At 41.3% G+C, this 25975-nt stretch overlaps 1 protein-coding gene and 1 long non-coding RNA gene across 3 annotated transcripts; one reads left to right on the top strand and one right to left on the bottom strand.

Moving 5' to 3' along the window:
- Positions 1-1271: 1271 nt before the first annotated feature.
- Positions 1272-9829, bottom strand: LOC109194795 (zinc finger protein 512-like; the record flags this gene model as incomplete). The annotated part of the gene is made up of 9 exons (XM_025899064.1): positions 1272-2473; positions 2794-2892; positions 3309-3371; positions 3813-3914; positions 4010-4207; positions 4403-4570; positions 5280-5378; positions 5477-5563; positions 9701-9829. Coding segments are annotated over 9 exons (1710 nt in total), but the record flags the coding sequence as incomplete, so codon positions are not given.
- Positions 9830-16309: 6480 nt separating this feature from the next.
- On the top strand, positions 16310-25694 carry LOC109194799 (uncharacterized). Of its 2 annotated transcripts, none has more exons than XR_002056538.2 (2): positions 16310-16515; positions 24972-25694. It is a non-coding gene; the product is annotated as an uncharacterized LOC109194799 (long non-coding RNA). The 2 variants fall into 2 exon arrangements; XR_002056537.2 differs by having other exon boundaries at positions 24958-25694.
- Positions 25695-25975: the final 281 nt, after the last annotated feature.

The following is a 25975-nucleotide window of genomic DNA, read 5'->3' as shown; positions in this document are numbered from 1 at the left end:
AGTGGAGGAGAGCTGGAGAGGATGCATGCACTCTGACTGCATGTCTGCACAACATAATCAAATGTGACATAAAAAATATACAATAAAGAATTTTTTTTGGACATTTACTGATGTTTTTCTTTTTTTTGGGGGTAGCAGGTGACCAAACGCCATGTTGCTGGGAGCGGCCAGCCCAGGTTTGAATCCGACTCGTCTCTCTCTCCCTCCACTTTCCTGTCACCCTTCACTGCACCTATCTAATAAAGCCAAAAAAGAAACACAGCGCATAACTTGAGTTAAGATTATTTTTAACTGCTGAGGTTGAACTAGGTTTTGGCAAATAAAGGATTCCTACATTTCAACAAAAATAAAAGAAAAAAAATCATGTCATGTCACTCACGGGTTAAGTTCTACTCAAACTATGTTTGTTTCTGTTTCTTGGTACATAACAAATTTTCTAAGGTTTCCGACTATTCAGGTTACATCAAATAATCCTAAACCAACAGAGCTTTAATTAACCGGGGGTACATCCTGTAGCTACCTCCACTAAGGAGGCTGTGTGCTTGGTTAATCTGAAAGTTTGTTCACAGGATTAAGGAAAATGTTACGGATTTTGTGTGCATGAAATCTTTAACAGAGGTAGGGCCTGGCCCAGTTTAGAATTGATTGTAGCAAAAAACTGGACATTTAGTGCCATATATTCACTAATATAAAAAGCAAAAAAATAAAAGAAATGTGTAATATGGCCCTCAAGTTCTCAAGTAATTATCACAACATTATCAGGATCAAGAGATTCAGTTTAGGAGGGAATTTCCAGCTGTGTTGGTGATACGTGGTTTCAGACTGCTCATGATTTCTCTGTAACTGATGGAGATGAGCTGCAGTGATACAATGGACACGATTAACTGCTTAAGCTGCACTTAATAAGAATAGTACTGATGTTTCCAGTACACTTTAGGAAATAAAGTGTTAGTTGATACTACGTTATTTTTATTTCTTTCCCTTTACATTAGATTCACTGCTACGTATATGTCACATGTACATGCCCAAAGGTCTGTAAACTGGCAGCAGATTTTACTTAAGAATGGCAACTAAATACAAAATTATATTAAAAAAAAATCTGAAATGAAAACAATATCAGACAGACAGAAGAATCCAAGCCAGTGAACAGTGATCCTGTCATTTCCAACATTACTTCACCAAGGAAGGTGATCAGTCATAATTAAAAGTGATGAGTAGTATGAAGTTATACTAATCATACTCGAGAGGCACAAAATGTCTTCGGAGAGCGGGACTAGACAAGTACAAGTAAACAGTCCACCTGGCAGTCTCTGTTCAGGTTAACTTTTGATGTTAAACATGAAAGACAAGAAGAGTTTTATGAAACCTTTTAAACAATAAGATGCTTAAAGTTGGTGAAAACGATCTGTTACAGATAAACACACGATAAACTACATTTCTCAAGGTTATACAACGACAACCATTTCAACACAGAGAAGCAGCCTCTGGAAACGAGCAGTCTGAGCTTTCCACGCTCACAGCTTGAGCTTGTCTTCACGGCATCCACCATCACTTCCGAAAGGTTAGTGGATTTAATTGTCTCAGCTGCCGTCTCACGGGTTTGTCTTGTGGAAAACTTATGCAGATGTTTTTCTTGCTTCACCTTTTTTTCACTACTTCCATTAAAATCAGCTGCAGACATTTGAAATGTTAAGGAAAGTGTGTTTTTTTAGGTCTTTTTAAGTGTTTCTCTGTCGCTTTCCAGCCTCAGCGAGAGGCCCATGATGCCCGGTCGTTTCAGGCTCCACTGGTCAATCTGTCTCTGCCGCTCCTGCTGCTCGACCTCCGATTCACTCGATGAGCTGCCGGTATTGCTGCTGCTACTGCTACTGCTGCTGCTGCTGCGCCCACAACCTCCACCTCCGCTGCTACCACCAAAAGTGAAGCAATCCTTCTGCTTCCTGTCAGCCTTCCCCCTCTCTCCTACATCTACTCCTCTTTCCTCCTTCCCTCTCCTTGTATCCTTCACCATCCCACCGCTGTCCTCCTCAGGTTTGTCAGCCATTTCCATTTCGATCGGGGCCTGCTCCGGCCCCAGCACTCCTCCTCTGTGGTCCATATCAACCCACACTGGCCCCGGAGGAGGCTCCAAACTGGTGTACTGGAGCATCGGCTGTTGGGGTTGAGGGTCCACTTGCGGAGGGAGGTTCTGCCTCTCTGGATGGAGGTACTGAGTTTGGTGTTGGAGGTGATGCAGCGGCTGAAGTGGGTGCTGCAGAGGCTGGTGCTGGAGCTGGTGCTGCTGCTGTTGATGGTGGTGGTGTGAGTGGTGTTGATGGTGCTGCTGATGATGATGATGAGGATGATGCTGCAGGTGATGATGGTGGTACTGATCAACAGTCTGCTTATCCACATCACGGACGACCTCTTTGGGCTGGTTTTTAAGGAACTTCTCAAACTTCTTGGAAGCTTTTTTGTTCGTCACAAACCAATCCTGTTGAGATATACGCAGCATGAAGTGGTGGTATTATATAACATACATTTAACTTGCATTATTTATTATTTATTGCATTATAGGCCAGAAGGGAGCAGCTCGTCTCTTTGCAAAAAGAAGTCTGATTCTGCTGTTTTAAGTCTGAGACATCACTTTATTCATGACTTTAGTAAAAAACTTTCCTGATGAGTTTAAACAACTACACTATGGAGCTGCTCATATCCAACCCCTGTTATAGAGTATATGCATTCATGGTAATGTCATCTGCACACAGTTACACAAAGAAGGCTCAAGCCCGAAACTTGTGAACTTTTCATTACCTGTGCATGGACAGAGTTGATGTGGTATTTCACTCCACTTTCAGAGTTAAACTCTTTATTGCAGATCAGACATCTGTATTTACCGGCCTCAAAGTCGCCCTGAAATCACAACAGGAAAAAACAGCCTTGAAAAGATTATAAGAATTTAATGCATATAAAGTATTAACTGCACATAGTGAACTGACTTTTATATTTCACTTAATGGTCTGAGTCACTGACTGAATAATTTTACAAAAACACTCATTTTCAAAATTCTGTTCAAAGCAGCTTTTACCAGTTTAATACTTCATTCTTTATTTTACAGGAATCTTCAAAAAAATTGAGGAGCTGACGTATGTAAATGCCGGTCGAGATGAAGCATTAGAAGGGTTTCATGCTAATCCATTGATCAGTTCAATGAATTCAATCAATTTAATTATACCTGGTGTCATTTAATGTATTGCTGATCCTGGAAAGTTTGTACCTTATGTGTGCTACAGTGTTATTTCCTAAACAAAGAAAAAAAGATGACAAACCCTCGTGCAGAGTCCCAGATGAGCTTTGAGTCCAGACACACTCGTGTAGGTGCAGCCGCAACCCTGAGGACGACACACATTATGTTATATTATGGGCTTTGAATGCTGTGTTAACCATCTGTTCTCTTTGACATCATACACATCCACAGGGATTACTTCTACTACACTGACCTCTCTATTTGAAACTTCGGCCATGTTTACTATGAATGTTCACCAATGCAACAGTGCATATATGACAGAAAATAAAGAAAAATATAAAATATCTCCATATATCTCTTTAAAAACGTACATTTACAAAGAGAAACATTTCAGGTTATTGAAAAAACTGAGTTTTTATACAGAAAGACTGATAATCTTCATGGCTATATTTTTATTTTAAATGAATTATAGTTATGCTAATTATACTTACTCTTGACATCTTGATCCAATTACTCAGATAAGAAAAGAAATAAGCCTGCTGATTTCACTTAAACAGGTAAAAATAAGACTAGTGTTGTTTTCTACCTGGTTGGGGCACTGGACTTTCCTCTGCAGCTTCACCTCATTCTTCCACTTCCTCAGCACCTCCTGGCTGAAGGCAGGGAGGCCCGGTCGGGCATATTTCAACTGAAAAGAGCGTCAGGAGAAAGAAGAAACGCATTTATGTTCAGTATATACTCAATTTTAATCCACAATTTCAGGCAAAGTGAATCTTCTCTTACCTTCTTGTCATCTGGTACCAGGTCAGACTGAAACTTCCTCTTGGGCCAGTCTTTGGGCAGTTCATTGTTGGCGATCTCAGCCAGGTGGAAGTTGGCCACCTGGGCCGAGGCTCTCTGCACCCTGCCGCTGGGCGTCCTCTCTGGATTAGCCTCCCTCTGGGCCTTCAGTGCCTCATCTTCCTCAGTCTTCTGTGGTGTCTGGATGAACCAAGAGAATAAACTTAGTGAAGATGAGGCACAAAGAGTTTCACAGACACTTGAATTAAAAGGACAGGTGACAAAACTAGGCTGGCATCTTGTCTAATTGTCTATTAATTTAAATTTGAATGTAAGAGTATTAACGAATTACAATTTTTATAGTATTTAGTGGCTTAGATGACATATGTGACTCACAGGAGCATGCTCTGATTTCAGGTGATACTCCAGACCAGCCTTGGATTTATAGGTCTTCCCACAGTGAGAGCAGTTCAGCAGCATTTTCTCCAGCTCAGACTCCTCCTTTCCACACTTCTTCATGTGATACACGTAGCCCATGATGCTGGTAAATGCAGCGTTACAACCCTATAAAGAAAAGAAAAACTGTCAGGGTCCTGGGTCCCCTGACCCAGCATGTTTAATTCTTTATGATTTTTGTAATATTGTGCTTGTGAGTTGTATCGTTTCTAGTTTTGATCCCTTGCCCTTCGTGTTTCTCTGTGTCCCCTCTGTTCTGTGTAGTCTGTCTGCATGTTGAGTTTCCCTCTGTGTCTTTCGGTTCTTAGAGTCCTCTGTCTTATGGTTTATGTCTCTGTGTTTCTTAGTTGCTGTCTCCACTGTGCCAGGTTCATGTCTCTGTGTCATACTTCCTGTTTTACTTTGAAGGTCCGTGTCTTATGTAAATGTGTCCTGCTTTGCTCCCTTGTCTCGTCAGTCCTGATTTCTCCCAGCTGTGCTCTCCTTCTGTGTCTCATTCCCCTCGTTACTTCCCAGTGTATTTAAACCCTGTGTTTCTCTGAGTCAGTGTCGCGTCATCCCTCAAGCTGTGTGTTTCCTTGTGTGCCTCCCCGTCAAGTGTAAGTTTATATTTCCCAGTTTAGTTTTGTATGCTTTCCCCTGCCAGCAAATAAAGCTGAGTTTTGAGTTCATCCTTTGAGTCTGAGTGTCTGCACCTTGGGTCCTACTCCTGCCTGCCACACAGCATTTCATGACAGAAACATGTTTTTTCACACCACCGGTTTAATCTTTTATCTTATCTCCTTTCTTAAAACAGCACATTATGTGCACCTTTTACCTCTTTAGAGCATTTTAATTTGCCCAGTCTCTTCAGGATTTTACGTAGCTTGTCTTTTATGGCACGGTCATCCAGGTCCTTGGCATCATCAGCTGAAGGCTACAAAAATAAGAAAGCAGGAAAAGGTAGCAACAAACTGAGTAAAACCATAATAAATTAAACTAAAACTAAAAATGTTTATTTCTGAGTAGTCTTACCAAGTGGCTGTGGTCAGCCATGATGTGATACTTCATCCCTGTTGAAGACTTGAGCTGTTTCCCACAGTGTTGGCAGGTAAAAGGTTGCTACAGATAACAGAGTGACACAATGACTTTTTCATTTGGTAAAAATTTAAACCAGCAAAGAACACATGCAGAATTTATGTTATGGAAATATTAGTCAGACTAGGTTTTCCCAGTGCAAATGTAAAGCACAAAACACACTACAGACTCATTCATTTTTAAAAAACTTGATGCTTAATATGAAGAGTGTGTGAACTGGTTTCAGTGCAGAATGTGTTTCATAGAAAATTGACATCCTGGAAAAAATCTCCGTGAATCGCTACCTTATCGTGGTGGAGGGGTTTGTGTGTCCCAGGGATCCCAGGGGCTATGTTGTCTGGGGGCTTTTGCCCCCTGGTAGGGTCTCCCATGGCAAATTGGTCTTGGGTGAGGGACCAGACAAAGAGCGATTCAGAAGACCCTTATGAAGAGAATATCGAGGGAACAGTTTACCCTGCCCGGGATAGGGTTACCGGGGCCCCGCCCTGGAGCCAGGCCCGGGAGGGTGCCCGAGGGCGAGCGTCTGGTGGCCGGGCCTTAGACCACGGGGCCCGGCCGGGCACAGCCCGAAGAGGAGACATGGGCCCATCCTCCCGCAGGCCCACCACGCGCAGGAGGCGCCATAGGGGTCGGGTGCATTGTGTGCTGGGCGGCGGCCAGGAGCGGAGGCCCTGGCGGACTGATCCCCGGCTGCCAAGACTGGCAATAGGGACATGGAATGTGACCTCTCTGGTGGGGAAGGAGCCTGAGTTAGTGCGTGAGGTTGAGAGGTACCGGCTAGATATAGTCGGGCTCACCTCTACGCATGGCTTGGGCTCTGGAACCAGTCTCCTGGAGAGGGGCTGGACTCTGTCTCAGTCTGGAGTTGCCCCTGGTGAGAGGCGGCGGGCTGGGGTGGGTATTCTAATATCCCCTCGGCTTGCTGCCGGTACGTTGGGGTTTTTCCCGGTGGATGAGAGGGTTTGTTCCCTGCGCCTTAGGGTTGGGGAACGGGTCCTGACTGTCATCTGCGCTTATGCGCCGAGTGGCAGTTCAGAGTACCCAGCCTTCTTAGCGTCCCTGGGGGGGGTGCTGGAAGGTGCCCCATCTGGAGACTCTGTTGTCCTGCTGGGAGACTTCAATGCTCACGTGGGTAACAACAGCGAGACCTGGACGGGCGTGATTGGGAGGAACGGCCTCCCTGATCTGAATCCGAGTGGTGTTTTGTTATTGGACTTCTGTGCAAATCACAGTTTGGCCATAACGAACACCTTGTTCGAACATAAGAGTGTCCATAAGTGCACGTGGCACCAGGACGCTCTAGGCCGCAGGTCGATGATCGATTTTGTAATCGTATCACCAGACCTGCGACCATATGTTCTGGACACTCGGGTAAAGAGAGGGGCTGAGCTGTCAACTGATCACCACCTGGTGGTGAGTTGGATCAGGTGGCGGGGGAGGACGCTGGACAGACCCGGTGCACCAAAACGCATAGTGAGGGTGTGCTGGGAACGTCTAGCAGAGGCCCCAGTCCACGAGATCTTCAACACACACCTCCGGCAGAGCTTCAACAGCATTCCGAGGGAGACTGGGGACATTGAGTCCGAATGGACCATGTTCAGCGTCTCCATCGCCGAAGCTGCTGCATTGAGCTGCGGCCGCAAGGTGGTTGGTGCCTGCCGTGGTGGTAATCCCCGAACCAAATGGTGGACACCAGAGGTGAAGGGAGCCACCAGGCTGAAGAAGGAGTCCTATCGGGCTTGGTTAGCCTGTGGGACTCCGGAGGCAGCCGACAGGTATCGACAGGCCAAGCGGAATGCGGCTCGGGCAGTGGCTGAAGCAAAAACTCGGGTGTGGGAGGAGTTCGGAGAGGCCATGGAAAAAGACTTTCGGACTGCCTCGAAAAGATTCTGGCAAACCGTCAGGTGTCTCAGGAGGGGAAAGCGGTGCTCTACCTGCACTGTGTATAGTGCTGGCGGAGCGCTGCTGATGTCGACTGAGAAAATTGTCAGGCGGTGGAAGGAATACTTCGAGGACCTCCTTAATCCCACTGACACGTCTTCCGAGGACGAAGCAGAGTCTGGGGATGAGGGGAATGACCCGCCAATTTCCAGGGGCGAGGTCACTGAGGTAGTTAAACAACTCCTTGGTGGCAGAGCCCCTGGTGTTGATGAGGTCCGCCCCGAGTTCCTGAAGGCTCTGGACGTTGTAGGGCTGTCCTGGTTGACACGCCTCTACAATGTTGCGTGGAGATCAGGGGCAGTACCCCTGGACTGGCAGACCGGGGTGGTGGTCCCCATCTTTAAGAGGGGAGACCGGAGGGTGTGTTCCAACTACAGGGGGATCACACTCCTCAGCCTCCCTGGGAAAGTCTATGCCAGGGTGCTGGAAAGGAGAGTTTGTCCTCTAGTCGAACCTCGGATACAGGAGGAACAATGCGGTTTTCGTCCTGGTCGCGGAACACTGGACCAGCTCTTTATCCTCTCAAGGATACTTGAGGGTGCATGGGAGTTTGCCCAACCAGTCTACATGTGTTTTGTGGACTTGGAGAAGGCATTCGACCGTGTCCCTCGGGGTGTCCTGTGGGAGGTGTTGCGGGAGTATGGGGTGTCTGGCCCATTGCTACGGGCCATTCGATCCCTGTACAACCGTTGCAAGAGTTTGGTTCGCATTGCCGGCAATAAGTCGGACTCGTTCCCGGTGGGTGATGGGCTCCGCCAGGGCTGCCCTTTGTCACCGGTTCTGTTCATAATTTTTATGGACAGGATTTCTAGGCGCAGCCAAGTGGCGGAGGGCTTTCGCTTCGGTGACCTCAGAATCTCATCTCTGCTTTTTGCGGATGATGTGGTTCTGTTGGTTTCATCAGGTGAAGGCCTCCAGCTCGCACTGGAATGGTTCGCAGCCGAGTGTGAAGCAGCGGGAATGAGGATCAGCACCTCCAAATCTGAGGCCATGGTTCTCAGCCGGAAAAGGGTGGAGTGCCCACTCCGGGTCAGGGATGAGTTCCTGCCCCAAGTGGAGGAGTTAAAGTATCTTGGGGTCTTGTTCGCGAGTGATGGGAGAAGGGAGCCGGAGATCGACAGACGGATTGGTGCTGCGACTGCAGTGATGCGGACGCTGCACCGGTCCGTCGTGGTGAAGAGGGAGCTGAGTGTAAAAGCGAAGCTCTCAATTTACCGGTCGATCTACGTCCCTACCCTCACCTATGGCCACGAGCTGTGGGTAGTGACCGAAAGAACGAGATCGCGGATACAAGCGGCAGAAATGAGCTTCCTCCGAAGGGTGGCTGGCCTCTCCCTTAGAGATAGGGTGAGACGTTCGGCCATCCGGGAGGGGCTCAGAGTAGAGCCGCTGCTCCTCCACATTGAAAGGAGCCAGTTGAGGTGGTTCAGGCATCTGACAAGGATGCCTCCTGGGCGCCTCCTGGGTGAGGTGTTCCGGGCATGTCCCACCGGGAGGAGGCCCCGGGGCAGACCCAGGACACGCTGGAGAGATTATATCTCTCGGCTGGCCTGGGAACGCCTTGGTGTTCCCCCGGATAAGCTGGAGGAGGTGGCTGGGGAGAGGGAGGTCTGGGCTTCTCTGCTTAGGCTGCTGCCCCCGCGACCCGGCCTCGGATAAAGCGGATGAAGATGGATGGATGGATGGAATATTTAAAAAGTTTTTGGTCATTTAATATCTACATTAAGAGAGAGAGGGAGATATGGCTGCTTAAAAGTTATGAACTGAATTAATTCAGTAAAAGGAGACAAGACGACTCATGTCACTATGAGGAAGTGAGCAGGAAGTCGATGCTGTGTTCATCTCTGAGACTGTCTCATTTGTGAACGTGAGAGCAAGAACAGAGTCTGAGAGAGACAGAGAAGCACGATGGCTGCATTCACATGGATTCAAATGTCTTCATTACTGATACTGATGCTTCAGTTTAAAGGTTGTGTACATAGAAACACATTCAATTAATAAACTGCATTATTATCACAAGTGTTACTTCTTTATTCTTCCTTTAACTGAGACTGTCATGGTTAACTGTTTGATTTTAGCTGACTCTTGGAAACTTAAGTTGAAAACTAAACTTGTGTTGTATTTAAAATTAACTTCACATTATCAACATAAAACTCCTATTCTTATATTCCGTCATATAGTAAACATGATACAAGGTCAGCATAACTGTATCAGTACTACCTGGCTCTTCAGTGATTCAAGCAGCTCAGTAGAACTCTTTAACCTTGGGCAGATTACAGAAGCCAAACCTAAATCAGACAGACTGAGTCTTTCTGCAGACTGTTCTCTGGTTATAAAGAAGGTCACAGATCAGGATGTTGGTCGTTACACCTGCAGACAGTTCAAAACAGCAACAGGATCACAAGAAGGTCCAGGCATTATGAACTGTAAAAACATCTGAGACTCTTCTGCTTCTGTCAGACTCCACTGATCAACAACATCATCAGCTCAGCACAGACATGAATCCACTGCTGTTTAAATCATTTAAGTTTTGATTTATTCTCATATTTAGAAGCCAAAACTTGTTTTCATGTGCAGTTTAATTTATTATAACAGTAATAACTTTATTTATAGAGCAATTTTCAAAACACAGAGTTAAAGCTTCACAGTTCAAATAAAAGCTGCACACTGAACATAAGTGTACAAGTGTTAAAACATACAGAAACATAAACACACACATAATCAGTCATACTGACAGACATTCATTCCAATATACACACATAGATGCATGTATGGTTTCAAACTATGGCCACAAATGAAGTGAATGGATTAAAACAATAACAGAGTCAGCCAACCTTATTGACTGAGGAAGACTTCCACAGTTTGTGCGCTACAACCTCAAAGCATCACCTCTGGTTTCAAAATCAGAGTGAGGGACAGTTAGAGGGCCCTGGTTAGATGATCGGAGAGGCCGACTGCATTGAAAAGATGTTATAAGCTCTGCTATATGAGCATGTAGAGCCTTATATGTTAATAATAGAATTTTAAAGTGGATTCTGAATCTCACTGAAAGCCAATGAAGGGATGCAGCAATAAATAAATTCATACAGCAAAATTCACATATTTTTCCTTTCTTTCTTTTGTGTTTTGTGTTCTTTGATGTACAATTTAACCTCCTAAGACCCAAACTCTCTCATGGCATGCATTTTTAATTTTTCTTTGCTATTTGGGCTGATTGGGACCTAATGAATGTAAAAACAAAGAATTACCAGATTTGTTTTTTGTTGTTGTTGTTTTTTTTTTTTTACCAGAGCTTTGTTTCTGAGAAGAATGACATCCACATATGAGAATATTCATTTTAAATTTTGATAGAAGAGTGGCAGTATAATTTCCTCCTAAGTGGATATCAGGCCCTTGTAGAGCAAAATTTAGTATTTTGGTCTAGACAACCCAAAATGTAATGTCCACATATGTGGATGCCAGGTCCTAGGAGGTTAAGGTAACACACTGAGATAAAGTCATGGTCTCTGTAGTTCATGTCCCCTGTTTTTCAGTTCAATACTGCCACCTACTGGTGCAGGAAAAAAGGTGGGGCAGATGAGAGAAATGGGGGGATGAGGGGAAGTAACGAAGAACATCTTCTTTTTTATGCTGGCCTCAGTCTTTGTTTCTAAGGCAGTTTATCCAACAAGCTAAACAATCAAGTATTTTCAGGAAGACTCAGATGAGAAAGTTGTTTAATTTTTGAATTTACTGAGTGAAGTTAGGAAGACCAGCTATCAGAATAACAGGTTATTTAATGGTGTTTAATTGTTGGTCTTGATGCTTTATAGACAGTAACAATAACTAATGTTATGTTCCAGATGATCACATTATTATTATCTGTAAATATTTCTTTTTATTTGTGTGTGTGATAATCAGAATAAATCAGATATAAAAAAAAAAAATGGTTGTTTGCTCTGCGTTTGCCTGCCTGGTCTCACACCAGATGAAAATGGGTTTCACCTTTCTCTGTTCTTTTAACCACAGCACTAGAGGAACACACACACACACACATACACACACACACACACACACACACACACAGATGTTTCTCTGCCTGGTTAAAATTTGCTACAGGCTCAGCATAAGCAGCAGATTTAGTTTGGTTCTTTAATGAAGCACAGCAGCACAGCTGTAGAGTGTTGTGTGTTTTAAAGTCGCTTTAATTCTAACTGTCATGTACAGTGTCCAGCTGGACTTTTAGTTTAAACTTGGTGAATTTGTTAAAATTTCAATTTTTTTTTTTACTTTACTGGGAAGTTTTATTTTTCCTCCTTGCACTGAAAGGCAAAGCTGGTGCATTCATCCATCCATTCATCTATTCTCCTCCATGTTTTCTTTTAATTGTTTAACAGGGCACGAGTGGATTGTTTGGTCAGCAGGAGGTTCTGGGTTGATTATGTAATTTTGTTCTATCCTTGGCTATAAAGAACAAAGGCTAATAGTATAAATATTTTCTAAAATTATTGTGGAGGCAACATCTTGCTTTTTAGACTTCAATCTGCAGCCTGTCAAGTTTTGTTGCAGTTCATTTACTCTCATTTACATATTATTATAACTATTAAGCCTAGGCAAGGCAATTTTATTTGTATAGCACACTTTCAACACAAGGCAATTCAAGGTGCTTTACATGATTAAAATAAAACACATAAAATAGAACATAAATCACTTTAAAAGTAAAAATACAATAAAACATTTACAAGAAAGCATTTACAATAAAACAATAATCAGGACAATAATTTATATGAAAAATTAAAAACAAACAAGTAGAGAGCCATAGTAGAGAGCCTAGGTGACCCTCTAACCCAGTATATGAAAACTGGCGATAAAAGGGCCACATCGGTCCTGCGAAAGGTTTCTGTCCGGCCCCCAGAATATAACTGAATTCAGGAACAGCCTACTTCCTCTGTTTACTTATTTTTTAATGAAATAAAATGAACATCATCTGAAAAGTAGCTTGTGACATACTCTGCCTTGAATCAAAAACAACAATAAACTTTCTCCTCGCATTAGGGTTTTTTTTGTAATTGTTGCACTTATTTTGTTTATCATTTTTCACAAGGTAAGTGCAAGCCTTGCACATCCAGAAAAGGAGAATCAGTTACTCTTTATATCGCATTAAACTAGCCTGCCATCCAACGAATAAATATAAATAAAGTAAAACCAAGAAAGTCAAAAGACAAAAATACTCACATTTGGTTAATGAAAGAAGTTACATTTTTCCTCTGACAGTCTTTTTGTTGAACAGCTTGACAGCTGTCAGGGTTAGAAAAATTGGATTGGCTGAGGTTGTTCTGGCTTCTCACTGACATTATTATGTACCATCTGTGACCACAACACACATGCAGACATTCAAGGCCACACACACACACAGTACACACGTGCACACACAAACAAACACACACACACACATATAATACAGCAAGAATATATGTTTGTTTAAGTGTCCTTTTATGTTTTGTTACAGGTGGAACCCGTTGAGTTTTATGATGTGTGCTCTGTCCTTTTTAGAATTCCTCCTATTTTCCAAACTTTTTCTGTATTTGTCTGTTTTTTCTGTTTGCTTCTTTCCGTTGCCAGCTCTATCCCCCTCCTCCACCTGTCAGCTCTGACATTGCTAAAATACAAATATACTAGCATAAAAAGTAAAATAAATAAATAAAGTGAATTAAATAAAAAGAAGGACTAAGAAGAGGAGCCTTTAGAGAGTTTACCGAGCTCCTTTTGGCAAAGCAGATGTGTTCGGCGCAAAACTTCATTCAGATCATGTTTCTGGTTGCGAAAGTCGTCAGACAGGTAAAATAAATGAGTTTTGATTTGATCACATATTTAGAAGCTAGTTTGTTTGTTAATTTTCACACTTTGTTTCTATTCCTGATCTCTGCTTTCTCTCTCTCTCTCTTTGAGACTGGCAAAAGACGCGAGTTTTAATGACATTTACAGTCAGTAACTGATGTTAAGCTGCATAATATAACTTAAACGTCTGTAATCATTTCTCTTTATTTAGGCTTTATTAAAATAATAATAAATTAAAAACAAAATATTTTTGATCAAATTTTATTGTATGTTTTGAAACACTGCCTCTGAGACTTCACGCACACCTGATCCATCCACCACAGATCACAGTACAAGCTAACATCTGTTATTTTCTCCAGTTTGACTTCCTGTTCTTTCACATTCAGTATTAAACGTTTACTCTGCTGGTTTGAACAGCTCTGTTTGTACTGAACTTGTATTGTTACATTTCCTAACATGCATCTGCTTTCATTGTCAATATTACATGATTCCAATTTATATTCACACAGCATTAAGATAAAAGATAAAATGGACGAGTTGAAATTGGTGTGAATCCTAAAGACAGTTCAGTCTCACACTCATCGAAGTGTTAAACATTTATCTCCTAAATGTTCATCACGTCATCATGAAATCTACTGAGCTGCTGCTGTTGTGGCCACGATCTCACCAAAACTCTTTCACTTCACTTCTCAGGTGAAAAAAAATCAAAGCTGCAGTGAAATGGGGTGGCTGTGGCTCAGGTGGTAGAGCAGCTCAGCTACTGATTGGAAGGTTGGTGGTTTGATCCTTGGCTTCCTCTAGTCTGCATGTCAAATGTCCTTGGGCAAGATACTAACCCCAAGTTGTCCTCCAATGCGTTCATCAGAGTGTGAATGTTGGTTAGTTTGCACTTGCATTTAGAAGTGCTTGTATGAGTGGGTGTGAATTGGACGCATGAGCCATGTTGTATACAGTGCTTTGAGTACTCTGGGAGAGAAGAAAAGCGCTATATTAGAATCAGTCCATTTACCATCAGCCCATTTACCAAACAAATCTCAGAAATATGTTATCTAACCTAATGCTTACTCTGGATGGCATTACCTTGGCCTCCAGTAACACTGTGAGGAATCTTTGAGTTGTTTTTGACCAGGATATATCCTCCCATGTACCTATTAAACAAATATGTAGGAATACTTTCTTTGCACAATATCTCTAAAATTAGAAATATCCCGTGATGCTGAAAAACTAGTTCATGCATTTATTACTTACAGGCTGAACTACTGTAATTCATTATTATCAGGATGTCCTAAAAACTCCCTGAAAAGCCTTCAGTTGATCCAAAATGCTGCAGTAAGAGTACTGATAGGGACTAGAAAGAGAGAGCATATTTCTCCTGTATCAGCTTCCCTTCATTGGCTCCCTGTTAAATCCAGAATTGAATTCAAAATCCTGCTCCTCACATACAAGGTCTTGGAAAATCAGCCAACATCTTATCTTAATGGGTCATGATCTGAGCACGTGTCTGGTATTTTCCAGCTTGGGTCTTGTGTCTCCCTGTGTGCACCCACGAGGGTGGAGCCCTGGTTCCTCACTTATTTCTCCCACCTGTGATCCATCAACAGCAATCAGCTACCTCACAGTGTTAACTCGGCCTTTATGCTCTTTACCTTGAACTTGCCCTCGTTTGTTTGTTCCACCAGTTCCTTTGCCAAAACGCCAATTAATCTCACCTGCAGTGCAATCTCCTGGATGCTGGTTGCTAGTGATGAATCCTTCAGAAGCAGTGAAGCTTCTAATGAAAAAAGGGTTCATTACTCAAAGCTTTTCAACACAGCGCTCTTTGGCTCCATGTTTTGGACAAAAGTATGAAAAGCAGCTTGAATCTACAACTTGATATGAACTGCTTGATAGTGACTGCCCACTCTACAGAGCTGAGTTTACAGCTTCTGTTTAATATCATGTGACAGTTCTGTGTGATATTGGGCTACCACTGTGGTGCTTTGAACATGTATTTTTGTGGGGGGAGGAGGGGATAACTATGTTATGTCTGTTTGATTAATTCATTTTTGATGAACAAACTTTCATTCTTTAAACATGAGCCATAGTGTGTTCTCCCTTTGTTTGACATCTTGACATTTGAAAACATAACTGACAAAACATCCTTTATAATAATATAAAAACACTCTAATAGTAGTTTGGAAGTATGCTTGTGCTGTGAGGTCCTGCCACTGCGTGGGTATGTAGTGTGGTGGATTTTTTTTTGATATGTATAACTATGTAACTATATACACTATATATCTGTGCGCACTGAACATATATATTTTAACTTTCATGTAGAGTCTTAAGCACAAGACATTTTTGCTTCACCGAGGTTTATTAAGTTGGTACTGTAACAGGGCAGTTAATGTAGGGGGAGAGTTCTCTTGAATAATTTACTTAATAATTAATTAATTTAACGTCTTTAACGCAGCACAACCAAAACAGTAACATTGTAATAGAGATCCTGAACACATCACGATAAAATATCATACAAAATACACACACACACACACACACACACGCACACTTTGAACCCAAACTGAAGTGTTTATTATATGTTATAAGATTGTGCCACTTGCTGTATAAGATTTAATAATTAGGATTAATGTCTGACCTTTGACCGTGTCATGACCTATTGTGATAAGCCAGAGCAAGGGGTACTCTTGTCCTGACTGGCCTTTGGCCAAGACCTTGGCCGCTACCTGACCCCAGCAGCTGTGCTGGGCGTGTGGGAAAGTTACCCAGCAGCAAGGCGCAGCGATACTGGTCCCTATATTAGGGGACCAGAGGACGCCCCTAGAGCTCTTTTTCCTCCTGCTGCTGCTACCTGTCCGTCTCTGTGTTGCTCTGCTGTCTGTGCTTAAGGCTGTACACCCCGGGGTTTTGCTTTGCTTGCTTTCTGCTTTGTAATTTTCTTGCTAAATGTCTGTATGTATTTTTCCTGCTGTTCATATGATTCAGTGTATTAAACTCTGTTCCAAGAATTCTACTCTTTTACAGAGCATCTTTTTGAGTGTCTTGGTTTTAATTGGATTTGGATCTCCACATCGATGGTGGAAGAAGGTTATCAGAATGGCTTCAAAATTTGCGACCACAATTGGCGACGTACGAAGGGACAAGGAATTAAGGTGATTGCTGGGAGCCTTGGGGAATGCCAAAGCCTTGCACATCAGAGAACACCAAGCGGCCGCTACAATAAGGTAAGCAGAGGTTTTTTTTCTGCTCAATGTTGGTGTTGTCTGGGTGCAGAAGGGGGGTTCCACCTTGGCTCCAAGTATTTCACCTAACCTTGAAAAGGACTTTAATCAAATGGTCGCTGTTATTCTAAGTGATAAAGTGTTACACTGTAAAAATAATGCTAGTTGCGGATGCTGAAGGAGTGGAGTTTAATACTGCATCATATGTGTGTGTGTTATTCCTGTAACTTGTGTGACCTGCGGGGGGAGTGTGAGTGAGCGCTGTATGTGTGTGTGCGTATTTGGGGTTTTTGTGTGTGAAAGGCTGCTCTGCCCTGTGCTGGAGTACGACTCCAGGGCTGTGTTGGGGGAGTTTGGGTTTATCTTTCCGCTATTCTTTAGTGCATCTGAAGAATAGGCGTAAGTTGCTCAGAAGTAAAAAGTTGAAGTGATGAAAAGTGATGAAAAGTGATAAAAGTGATGAAAAGTGAAATATATGTCGGCACCCCCAAGGTGCACCGCTGGAAACCTAGTTATCCATTTAGGTAGATAAGGTGACACAGGTTAACTAGGTTAACCATTTAATTGGTTAACCTAGTTAACCCAAGTGAATTGCTAGGTAGTCAGGACTGCTCGGGCTTTGGGGGATTTTTGGAGATAAATTCCTAGCAAGTAACGCGGGGACTTGGGGCTCGCAGTAGGGATCTGAGGGCTTTCGAGTCCACCGGTCTGGACACGCTGGGTAACTGCGCGCGTCGCTGTATGAAAGGCGACACCTTCGGCCCAAGTGTAAATATGTAAATAGCTGTTACTAACCTTTAAGTATAATCGCTGCTGTAAATATTGCTAAGTAGTAGTCTAGAGTATAACAATGTATTGCTGTAAATATTGCTTAAAATAACTCTTGCTGTAAATAAGAGGAATACGCGTAAGGGGTGGGTTTTGATAAATAAATACGGAAAAGGGAAGTTAGTAGGTAGATAAGTAAAAAGTTGTAGAGGGACTGATTTGAGAGACTAAAAAACTGAGCTCTCTGTGCTGCAGAGCGTTGTGTCTGCAGGCAGTTTGTGAATCATCCCTACGGTATGTGGAGGAGTGAGAGGAGCATCAGAGCAGTGAAAAGAGATAAGTCGGCAAAAATTAAGAGTTTTTGAATATAAAGAGGAAAATAGACACTGCTGCTGAAAAATAATGCTGTTGTTTAAGGAATTTAAACAGAAAGATCTGTAGAAATAATATTTGTCAAGCAGCAACATGAAGTAAGTTGGAAAATTTGTGGGTAAATTTCAGTAAAAGAAGATATGAATTGCCAAAATAGGGATAATGAGTAAATAGGGATTGCAGGCACTTTTTTGGATTATTAGCTTAATAAAAGTATGACCAAAAGTTAAATAAATTGGAAATAGAGCTGCTTGACTAAAGTAAACAAATAAAAAAGGATAACCTAACCTAGACCTAAATTATAACATATCCAAACTAATAACAGTAAGAATGAGAACTATAAATTAATTCTAATAATAAAACATAGCTGGGATAAAACCCAGGCCTAAAATAATTAGAGGGAAAGTAAATAAATCACACAAACAAATAATAAATGAAATAGGGAGGTTTGTGTTGTGTTTGGAGAAATATAGACGGTAGTGGTGATGATCTAAGAACATCTGAACATCTTAGTAAAGAGGGAGAGATAGAGACTAAATAAAAAGAACATGTTTGGGCTACAACGGAGATAAGAGAGTCAAAAGAGCTTCCATAAATCGATCTCAGTAAAATGCAGGAGTTGTAAAAGAATCTAATAATGTCTCAGAGTTTGCATGTGAAATGTATATGAGGGTTTGTTATCACTCACCAAAGAAATAGTAAATAATGTTGTAGAAAGTTCTGCAGAGGGGTCATAAACTCACCCAAAAGCATACAGAGAGTGCAAGAGGCACCTGAGTAATATGATGTGAAATGAATGATTGTTGGAAATAAATTGTGTGAAGCTTAGAGGAGTTCAGAATAAATAGGCTGACATGTTGGGTGAAGTGGTCATGAGGACGAATAATGAACAAATTAACAAAAAGAGACACCTGCTAGAGATCTGTTTAAAATGCTGCCATCACAAATAAGTAGTTGGGAAGAGAAAAGAAGGTAGACAGGTTTAAATGCAACTAACTGATATATCAAACCCAGAGCATAAGAGCTAAAATCACTGGATGGAAAATAGTGAAGTGAAATAGAAGAGTTTTGTTGGAAATGGTGCTTTAATAAGTCAGAGATTGTGACTTAACAATTTCAAGTAAAGTTTAGCGCCTGTTGAGTGTGGCAGAGGGAGACAGTAGCAAAAAAAAGGAAAAGTGTTGTACTGAGAGAGCTCACATCAGCTCACTGCTGCAGGAGGCGGCCTGTAAACAGCGTCACAGGGTGTAGCTGGCTCAAGTTGCTCTGACTGTGGAGTGTGTGGGGTGGGCCCTGACATCCTGCCAAGAGTGTCCTTGACCAGTGCACAGGCTTTCAAGTGATCTAAGCCAAATGCGAGTGTGTGAGAAGAAGAGTAAAAGACTGACCTGCATGTCTCAAAGAGGTTATTGTTATGGTGAGCTTGTGCGAAGCTCAGAGGAGTCACCTGAGACAGGAAGCAAAATTGTTTGCTTAAAAAAAAAAAAGAGAGAAAAAAAAAGAGATGTAACTTGTTTGTAAAGTTTGCAGCCCACATCAGTTAAGATGCTTAAACAAGTGATCAAATGCTGAGTACTATGAACAAAAAAACAACAAAAATGTATAAAAGAATAGTGCCCATCAGAGTGAGGAACAGGAAGAAAGAAGCTCTAAATTTGAGAATAAAATATTAGAAGAAACACCTGGGAGGAAAATGATAAGGCCAGTAAATTGGTTCTCAGGTAAATTAAAATAAATATAACAAACTATTAAAATAAGAACAGGGAAGTAAGACAGAACTGAATGACAGAGGGGCATAAGACATAACAGTAGAGAAGCAGTGGAAAGAATTGAGAATGGTATAATTCAGTGAGTAAACAAAAAGCCTAAATACAATGACAACTGATTAGAGTGTAATGGTAACAATAACAAGACAGTAATTAGAAAGATGTAATAAATAATGCCATTAAGTGTAATAGTAAAATAAGAGGAAGAGTAGGTAAGAATGAAAAGTGATTACACTCAAGCACTTTAGAAAAAAAGAATAAAAAATTTAAAGAAAAAGAATATTTGGCTGGGAAAAGAAACAACAGAAATAAAGTTGTGGGATGCATGGCTGGTTAACCTGCAGCTGTGGATCATTAGAAATGCTGATCAATAAATAAAAAGCATGATTAGATATTGTATGGGGGAAGGGATTAATAAATGGATCATTGGTATCTAAAACACTCGCCTTGATGCTGGTCAGACTGTGTGTAATCCTTCTTCTATAGCTATGAGAGAAATAACATTTAGACGAGCTTCAGAGGTGCGTGACATAAGAGGGCCTTAACCCTTTAAGGCTTCGAGGGTGAGGCTTGAATCAGGAAATATTTAAGTTTTAAGAGTCCCAAAACATCAGAGTGATTTTTACCATCCAAGAAAGTAAATAAATAAATAAATTGCACTTTATACATTTAAGGAATAACTTGCAAAATGCTGTCTTTAGCAAATGCAATATGGTAATTCTTACATATGCAAAATTAATATTGTTTTTAATTTGTCAAGTTTAATAGGTGTTGTGACAAAATTTGGGGGTAATTGTTTCAGGAATCAGGGTTTTGAATAGTGACGGGGTTAATCCCACAGCTGCATCTTGTCACTTACAGGAAAGTTGGGCAGAAAAACATAAAACTGTTGTATATGATAATAAAGCCCCTATGATTTTGTTTTAGTTTTACAAGAAAAATAAAAGCAAATATAGATAAATCTCTGCTAAATCTAAGCTCCCTGAATAAGCAGTGTGCATCATGCAGGTGGAGATACACAGGAGCAGGGTTTGAAGGGGATGACAGAGCCTTTGTTCCAGCAAAACCTGGTAATTAGAAATAAAACACATTAACCTAAAATGCAATAAGGAGAAATCAAAAGTTGAGCCTTTGTACTAAAAAAAACTAAACAAAAAAACAAAAACCATGACAAAAGTGATTATGGCTTAGAAGAGGAGAAGTAAACACGAGAAAGTTTGAGATGTAGGAAGTCAGATAAAGGAGCTGAAGAGTGAAGAGTGATTAGACAGGTGGGACAAAGAAAGCTGTGAGTCAGAGGAAAGGAAGCTAAATAGGAGAATTCAAAGACCAGGAGTAAGATAATGGAGAGTAACATGAGGTCGAGCTCACAGGCAAAAACAAAAAAAAAAAGTGGAGCAAATGAAAACAGTTACTAACTAACTGATGTATGCACATACTCGAAACAACGACTCTCCTGCTATAAAAAAAAAAAAAGGAAATAACTCCTTACAGATGAAGGAGCTCACCAACGGAAGGGGAGAAACACAGATCACCAGTGAAAGACAGCAGGCCATGAGCCTGTGGAGTAGAGCAACACTGGCACTGCGAAGGCCTACGTCACTGATGAGGCCTGTACAAGGGTGGAGAGGAGGAGTCAGCTGTATGACGACATCCAATGGCTGGCACGTGTGAAAACCCAGGAAACCAGAGGGGATCTTCCCAGTGAAGATCCTCAATTCATGAAACCGAGTCTCCTCGAGTCCAATGAAAGACTGTATCTGCAGAGGGCTGGAAAAGTGTATTAAAACACACTTTTAGTCAGCTGACATACTCATCAATCTGCTGAGGACTGACAATCGATGGCCTCTAAGAGCCAACATCGTCTGCATCTGGGATGTTCTCTGTGTGGATGTTCCTGGAGAACTCCGAGAGGAATGTGGGCAGCACCGTAACAACAAGGAATTTACTGCCAAGAGAAATCTTCAGTACATGGACTGTGACTGATACCAGAGTACTAACTATCCATGTTATCTGCAGTGAACAACATCAAGCAGCTGCATCAGTAACGCTCCCAACAAACTAATAAGTTTAAAGCCCTGGGCTCCACCCCTTGTGTTACTCTCCCAGTAGAAAAAGAACACAAATAATATGAACTAGGCCACATGAAAGCATTAGATAGGAAATTATTACAAATATATTCATTACTAACACTCTTACATTAGAATATTATTGAAAAGTTTAATACATAAAGGGCACAGACATGACTCTCATTGACACTGGACCAGATACACACAGAGCATTAGAACCCCAGTAGGGCATGGGATAGATAAGTAAACTTAGAGAAGTTATTAATCACCTTATGAGCATTGCATTATTGAAGGGATGAAACGTACACATGGGGATTTACTAAAAGTTGGGGTAATGATGAAACTCAGGATCCCTGGTAACATGAAATGAGAAATTTAAACATCTGCTGTTTCTGACCCTGGTACGCTGCTCTTGGGTATCCTCCTGACATGTATGTAACTGTGTGGGTGCAAATATGTGTGACTCTGTATGCAGATATGACAAATAATCTGTCTTTTATCTTTTTCAGTGCGGCTACATATAGACCAGTGGCAGCTACTTCTGTTCATGTATTGAAGCTAATAGTAAGATGCTAGCTCTAAATGTGCAGCACTAAACCATCCATACTGCGATAATTCAGTGTGAGCAATTTGTAGTTACTTTCAAATGGAAGAAAAATAAAAATGAATGCAGTGTGGAGGAGAAAGCAGCGAAGGATTCTGTCATAATCTTAACTGCATTGGGAAAAGGGGAGAACATATAGCTTAGCAGAGCTAAATTGTTAACTCTCCCAAAGAATGAACCCCCCCAAAAAAGAGAAAATCTAAATTATCAGATATTTTGGAGGGAAAGAGGCTAAAGCCTGATCTCCTATAAAATGATCAAACCTCAATTTAGAAAAATGGGGCCTAAATTATCTTTCCTGTGTGTGGCAGGGTCCAGTTGTCTGTGGATTGACATATTTAAATTACTCAAATGCTTACTCTAGCAAAAACTGCAGAACTAAATGACTCTATTCTAGTTCTATTCTAGTTCCAGTGTGAAGAGGTAGAGTTTGAAGCACTGAGGAGGGACATGCAGTCTGACCAGGCACTTGGCAACCAAAAGGAAAGAGAAGAACATTTCATTGGTATGGGGCAAACTGAGAAGATTAAGGTAAGGCAGAGTTGAGTCAGAATGATTAAACCTCTATAGGTGAGCGACTATTGACCTAGTAAAATCCAAATTTACAAACTGTTGAAGTAGACCTTTTACCCTGCAATTAGCACTGTTTGTTTTTCAGGAGGTCTCAGTGTTCATCATGGCCATCAAGGTGTATTGTAAATATAATGCCAATTACATGTATTATTTACGGTCCAAAATTTACTATCACTCAAGTTAAGGAAAATGGGGTGTGAAGTAATTGTCTGCCTCAGAGTCCACCACCAAATTGTGTAACAAGGTCCAATTAGGGAATTTCTTATGATTACTGTCTATGAACAACCCATGCATGAAAATTTGTATGAATAGTCTAATACAGCTGTTTTAGCTTTCCAATGGCTATTTTTCTATAAGAACAAAGGCTGTCATGCTGTATATTATTCAACTCAAGGTTGAACAGGCATGAAATCATGATGCCAGTCATCTAAAGGCACATTATTATCTAAGGATAAACTGCAAAAATAAAACATTAAAACACAATTATTTATCTGACCCCCTTTTAGCAAGAAATTTGGAGAGGAGGAACTCCCTTTTTAACAGGAATAAATGCCCAGTAGAACTGGGCACAGGGGGGAGTGGTCATCTGCTGTGACCAGCTGAGTAAGGAGAAGGAGACAGGACTAAAAATATGCTGTGTAGGAGAGCCAGAGATTGATAATAACTAATAACTAATAATAACTCAAAAGAGAGACCTAAAAACTGGAGGCCTGGCTTCCCATTCTACTTTTAAATATTCTAGTAAGCTTAAAGTTCGAGAGTCAAGTGGGGAGATATAGTACTATAGGAGCAGTATGGTAATTTACAAAAAAAAAACAACAGATTTAACAAGGAGCCTATGAAGAGAAATCAATAGGAGAAATGTACTCTGTCATTCTAGTCCCTTTCAGCATTCATGTTGCAACATTTTGATGTAGATGGATGCTTTTTAAGGAGTTACAATGTCTACAACATCCTGATAAAAACAAATTACAGTGGGACAGCCTAGAAGTAATAAATGCATGAATTTGTCTTCCAGCATCACTCTGGGACAGGACTTTAGAGATCTTGCAGAAATTGAAGAAAGCAGTCCTGAAAAAGCACATATTAGTGCATATTGGGATTTAAAAAATTACTCCAAGAAACCTCACAGTGTTAATGGAGACCAAGGTAATGCCATTCAGAGCGTTCCTTTAGGTTGACTGACAGGTGTGTGTTGTTTGGCTTCATGGATGAATGAGAGAGAGGGTGTCATCAGCACGGCAGAGGTATGTTGTGTCTTTTGTGGTGTTACCTGAAGGAGGCATGTGTTATGTAAATAGAAATAGATCCTGGTGTGAAACCTTGTGAAGCTCAATGGTTAGTCTTGTGTATGTGGGAGGATTCTTAGAATAACATGTTATGGTCACAAGTGTCGAACATAGAGATCAATCCACTGTCAGAGGCCTTAAGAAGATCATTTTTAACTTTCATCAAAGCTGTCTCTATACTGTGATGTGCTCTGAAACCTGACTGAAACTCTTTAAATAAGGCATTCCTCTGTGGCTATTTTACAGCATCTCTTGTGGGGATTTTTGACATAAAGGAAAGTTGGAGGCCTATAATTGGCTAGGACAGTTAGGTCAAGTGATGGTTTATCTACTGCCAATATGAAGAACTGTGTGGTTAATATTGCATTGTCTAACTTAGCTTTGAAAATTTCAATTCTGCGGCTATAGAGGTGTGGGAAGTTTGATCAGCCATATAGCCAGCAACGGCAAGTCTAGGGCTAAAAGCGCTAATGATGAATTGTGACCTGGCAGCCGGTAACAGAGTTAATGTTTATCCAAATGCAGCATATAAATGTGACATGTGCTCAATAGTGTTTAAGAACAAAGGAGATCTTAGAGAAGCCAACAGAGCCCCAATACTGTATGAAGAAGCAGTAACTCAGCTACTAGTCGCCCTAAAGCTCCCTGGTGCTTTGGCTGTGATTAGATGTCTTGATCACCAGAAAACAGACACATTAATACCTAAATGAAACAACATGTTAGAGCTTTACTATGCACTTCCTAAATTGATAGCTAAGTAAAGATAAGTAAAGCTTTCTCTTTATAACAGCATTTGGGACAAACATTTCAAAGTGCTTCACAAAATAAAGCAATGAATTGGAATTTGCTAAGGAAGAGGTCAACAAATATTAACTTTAGTACTAAGGTGCATGCAGTCGTGAACTAACAAGACTAAAACAACTAACATTGCATGGCATACTCACAAATGTCCATAGATAAGTCCTCATAAAGGGCCTGTATTGGTAACTGTGAACACAACTAAGCTATCTTTCTGCAGGAGATGGCTTCTGGATAGCAGATGGAGATGCAGAGGTCCTGGAGCAGGTGCTGGCAATCTGATGACGAGTGTGAGGGGACAACGGAGTGAAACAGGCTGCTCCAGAAAGCTGAGCCATGACCCATCCGGTAGCTGTTGAACCTGCTGCAGAGCCTACAGCCCAGGTGGAGTTGTACAGTGCCCAAACCAGCTTCTGAATGATGGATGTGCAAGATCAACTACTACCCATCGCCGACCCTGACTTTAATCAAGAGTAGGACCAAGTCGTCTCGAGTATTCTTAGAAGCTATGCAAGATCCAGCAGTCAAGAAGTACCATAAGAGACTTTTCTCGGACTCATAAATTAGTTGAAATATGGACTGAAAAAGGGACACAAGTTGAGTAAAGGTTGAAGCTGACTGCAGAGAAATGTCAACCTTGAAGTTATCAAAGGACATTTCAAAGCCCACACTGAGAAGTCTGTTCAGAAAAAGAAGCTGCACCTGACCAAGATGAAACCCAAAACTTAGAATTAATTGTTTAATTGTGTTATTTTTAATGTCACTAATGGTGTTGTGTAATCCATGTATGTATTATGTGTCTCTGCTGATGTGTTTTATGCCTTACTTTCATTTTCCTGTAATTAGGCTGATTTTTAAGTTATTGAGTATTCTGTTTAGGATACTGTGTAGTATGATTTGCAAATGAAGATGAATCAATTTGTCTTAAATTAATTGACTAAGAGAAATGGAATCTTGGGAGAATGTTATGTTGATAACTGTGAGGTTTTTGGTGGAAGGAAGGGCTTATTCATTTGAGCAATAACTGTGTGGGATCTTTATACAAATTCTTATGTTCTATTTACAGCTTGCTTTAAAATATGTTAGCAAAAAAACAGCGCACGCATTAGTTTTCACAATTTTTGTTCTTCTTTAGTTATGGGGTCTTTTTAGGTGGTACCTCCAGGTACCACAGGGGGGAATGTGGTGGATTTTTGTTTGATATGTATAACTATGTAACTATAT

Source organism: Oreochromis niloticus, linkage group LG15 (assembly GCF_001858045.2).
Source record: "Oreochromis niloticus isolate F11D_XX linkage group LG15, O_niloticus_UMD_NMBU, whole genome shotgun sequence".
Taxonomy (NCBI): Eukaryota; Metazoa; Chordata; class Actinopteri; order Cichliformes; family Cichlidae; genus Oreochromis; species Oreochromis niloticus.
This window is presented reverse-complemented; position numbering and strand designations above follow the sequence as displayed.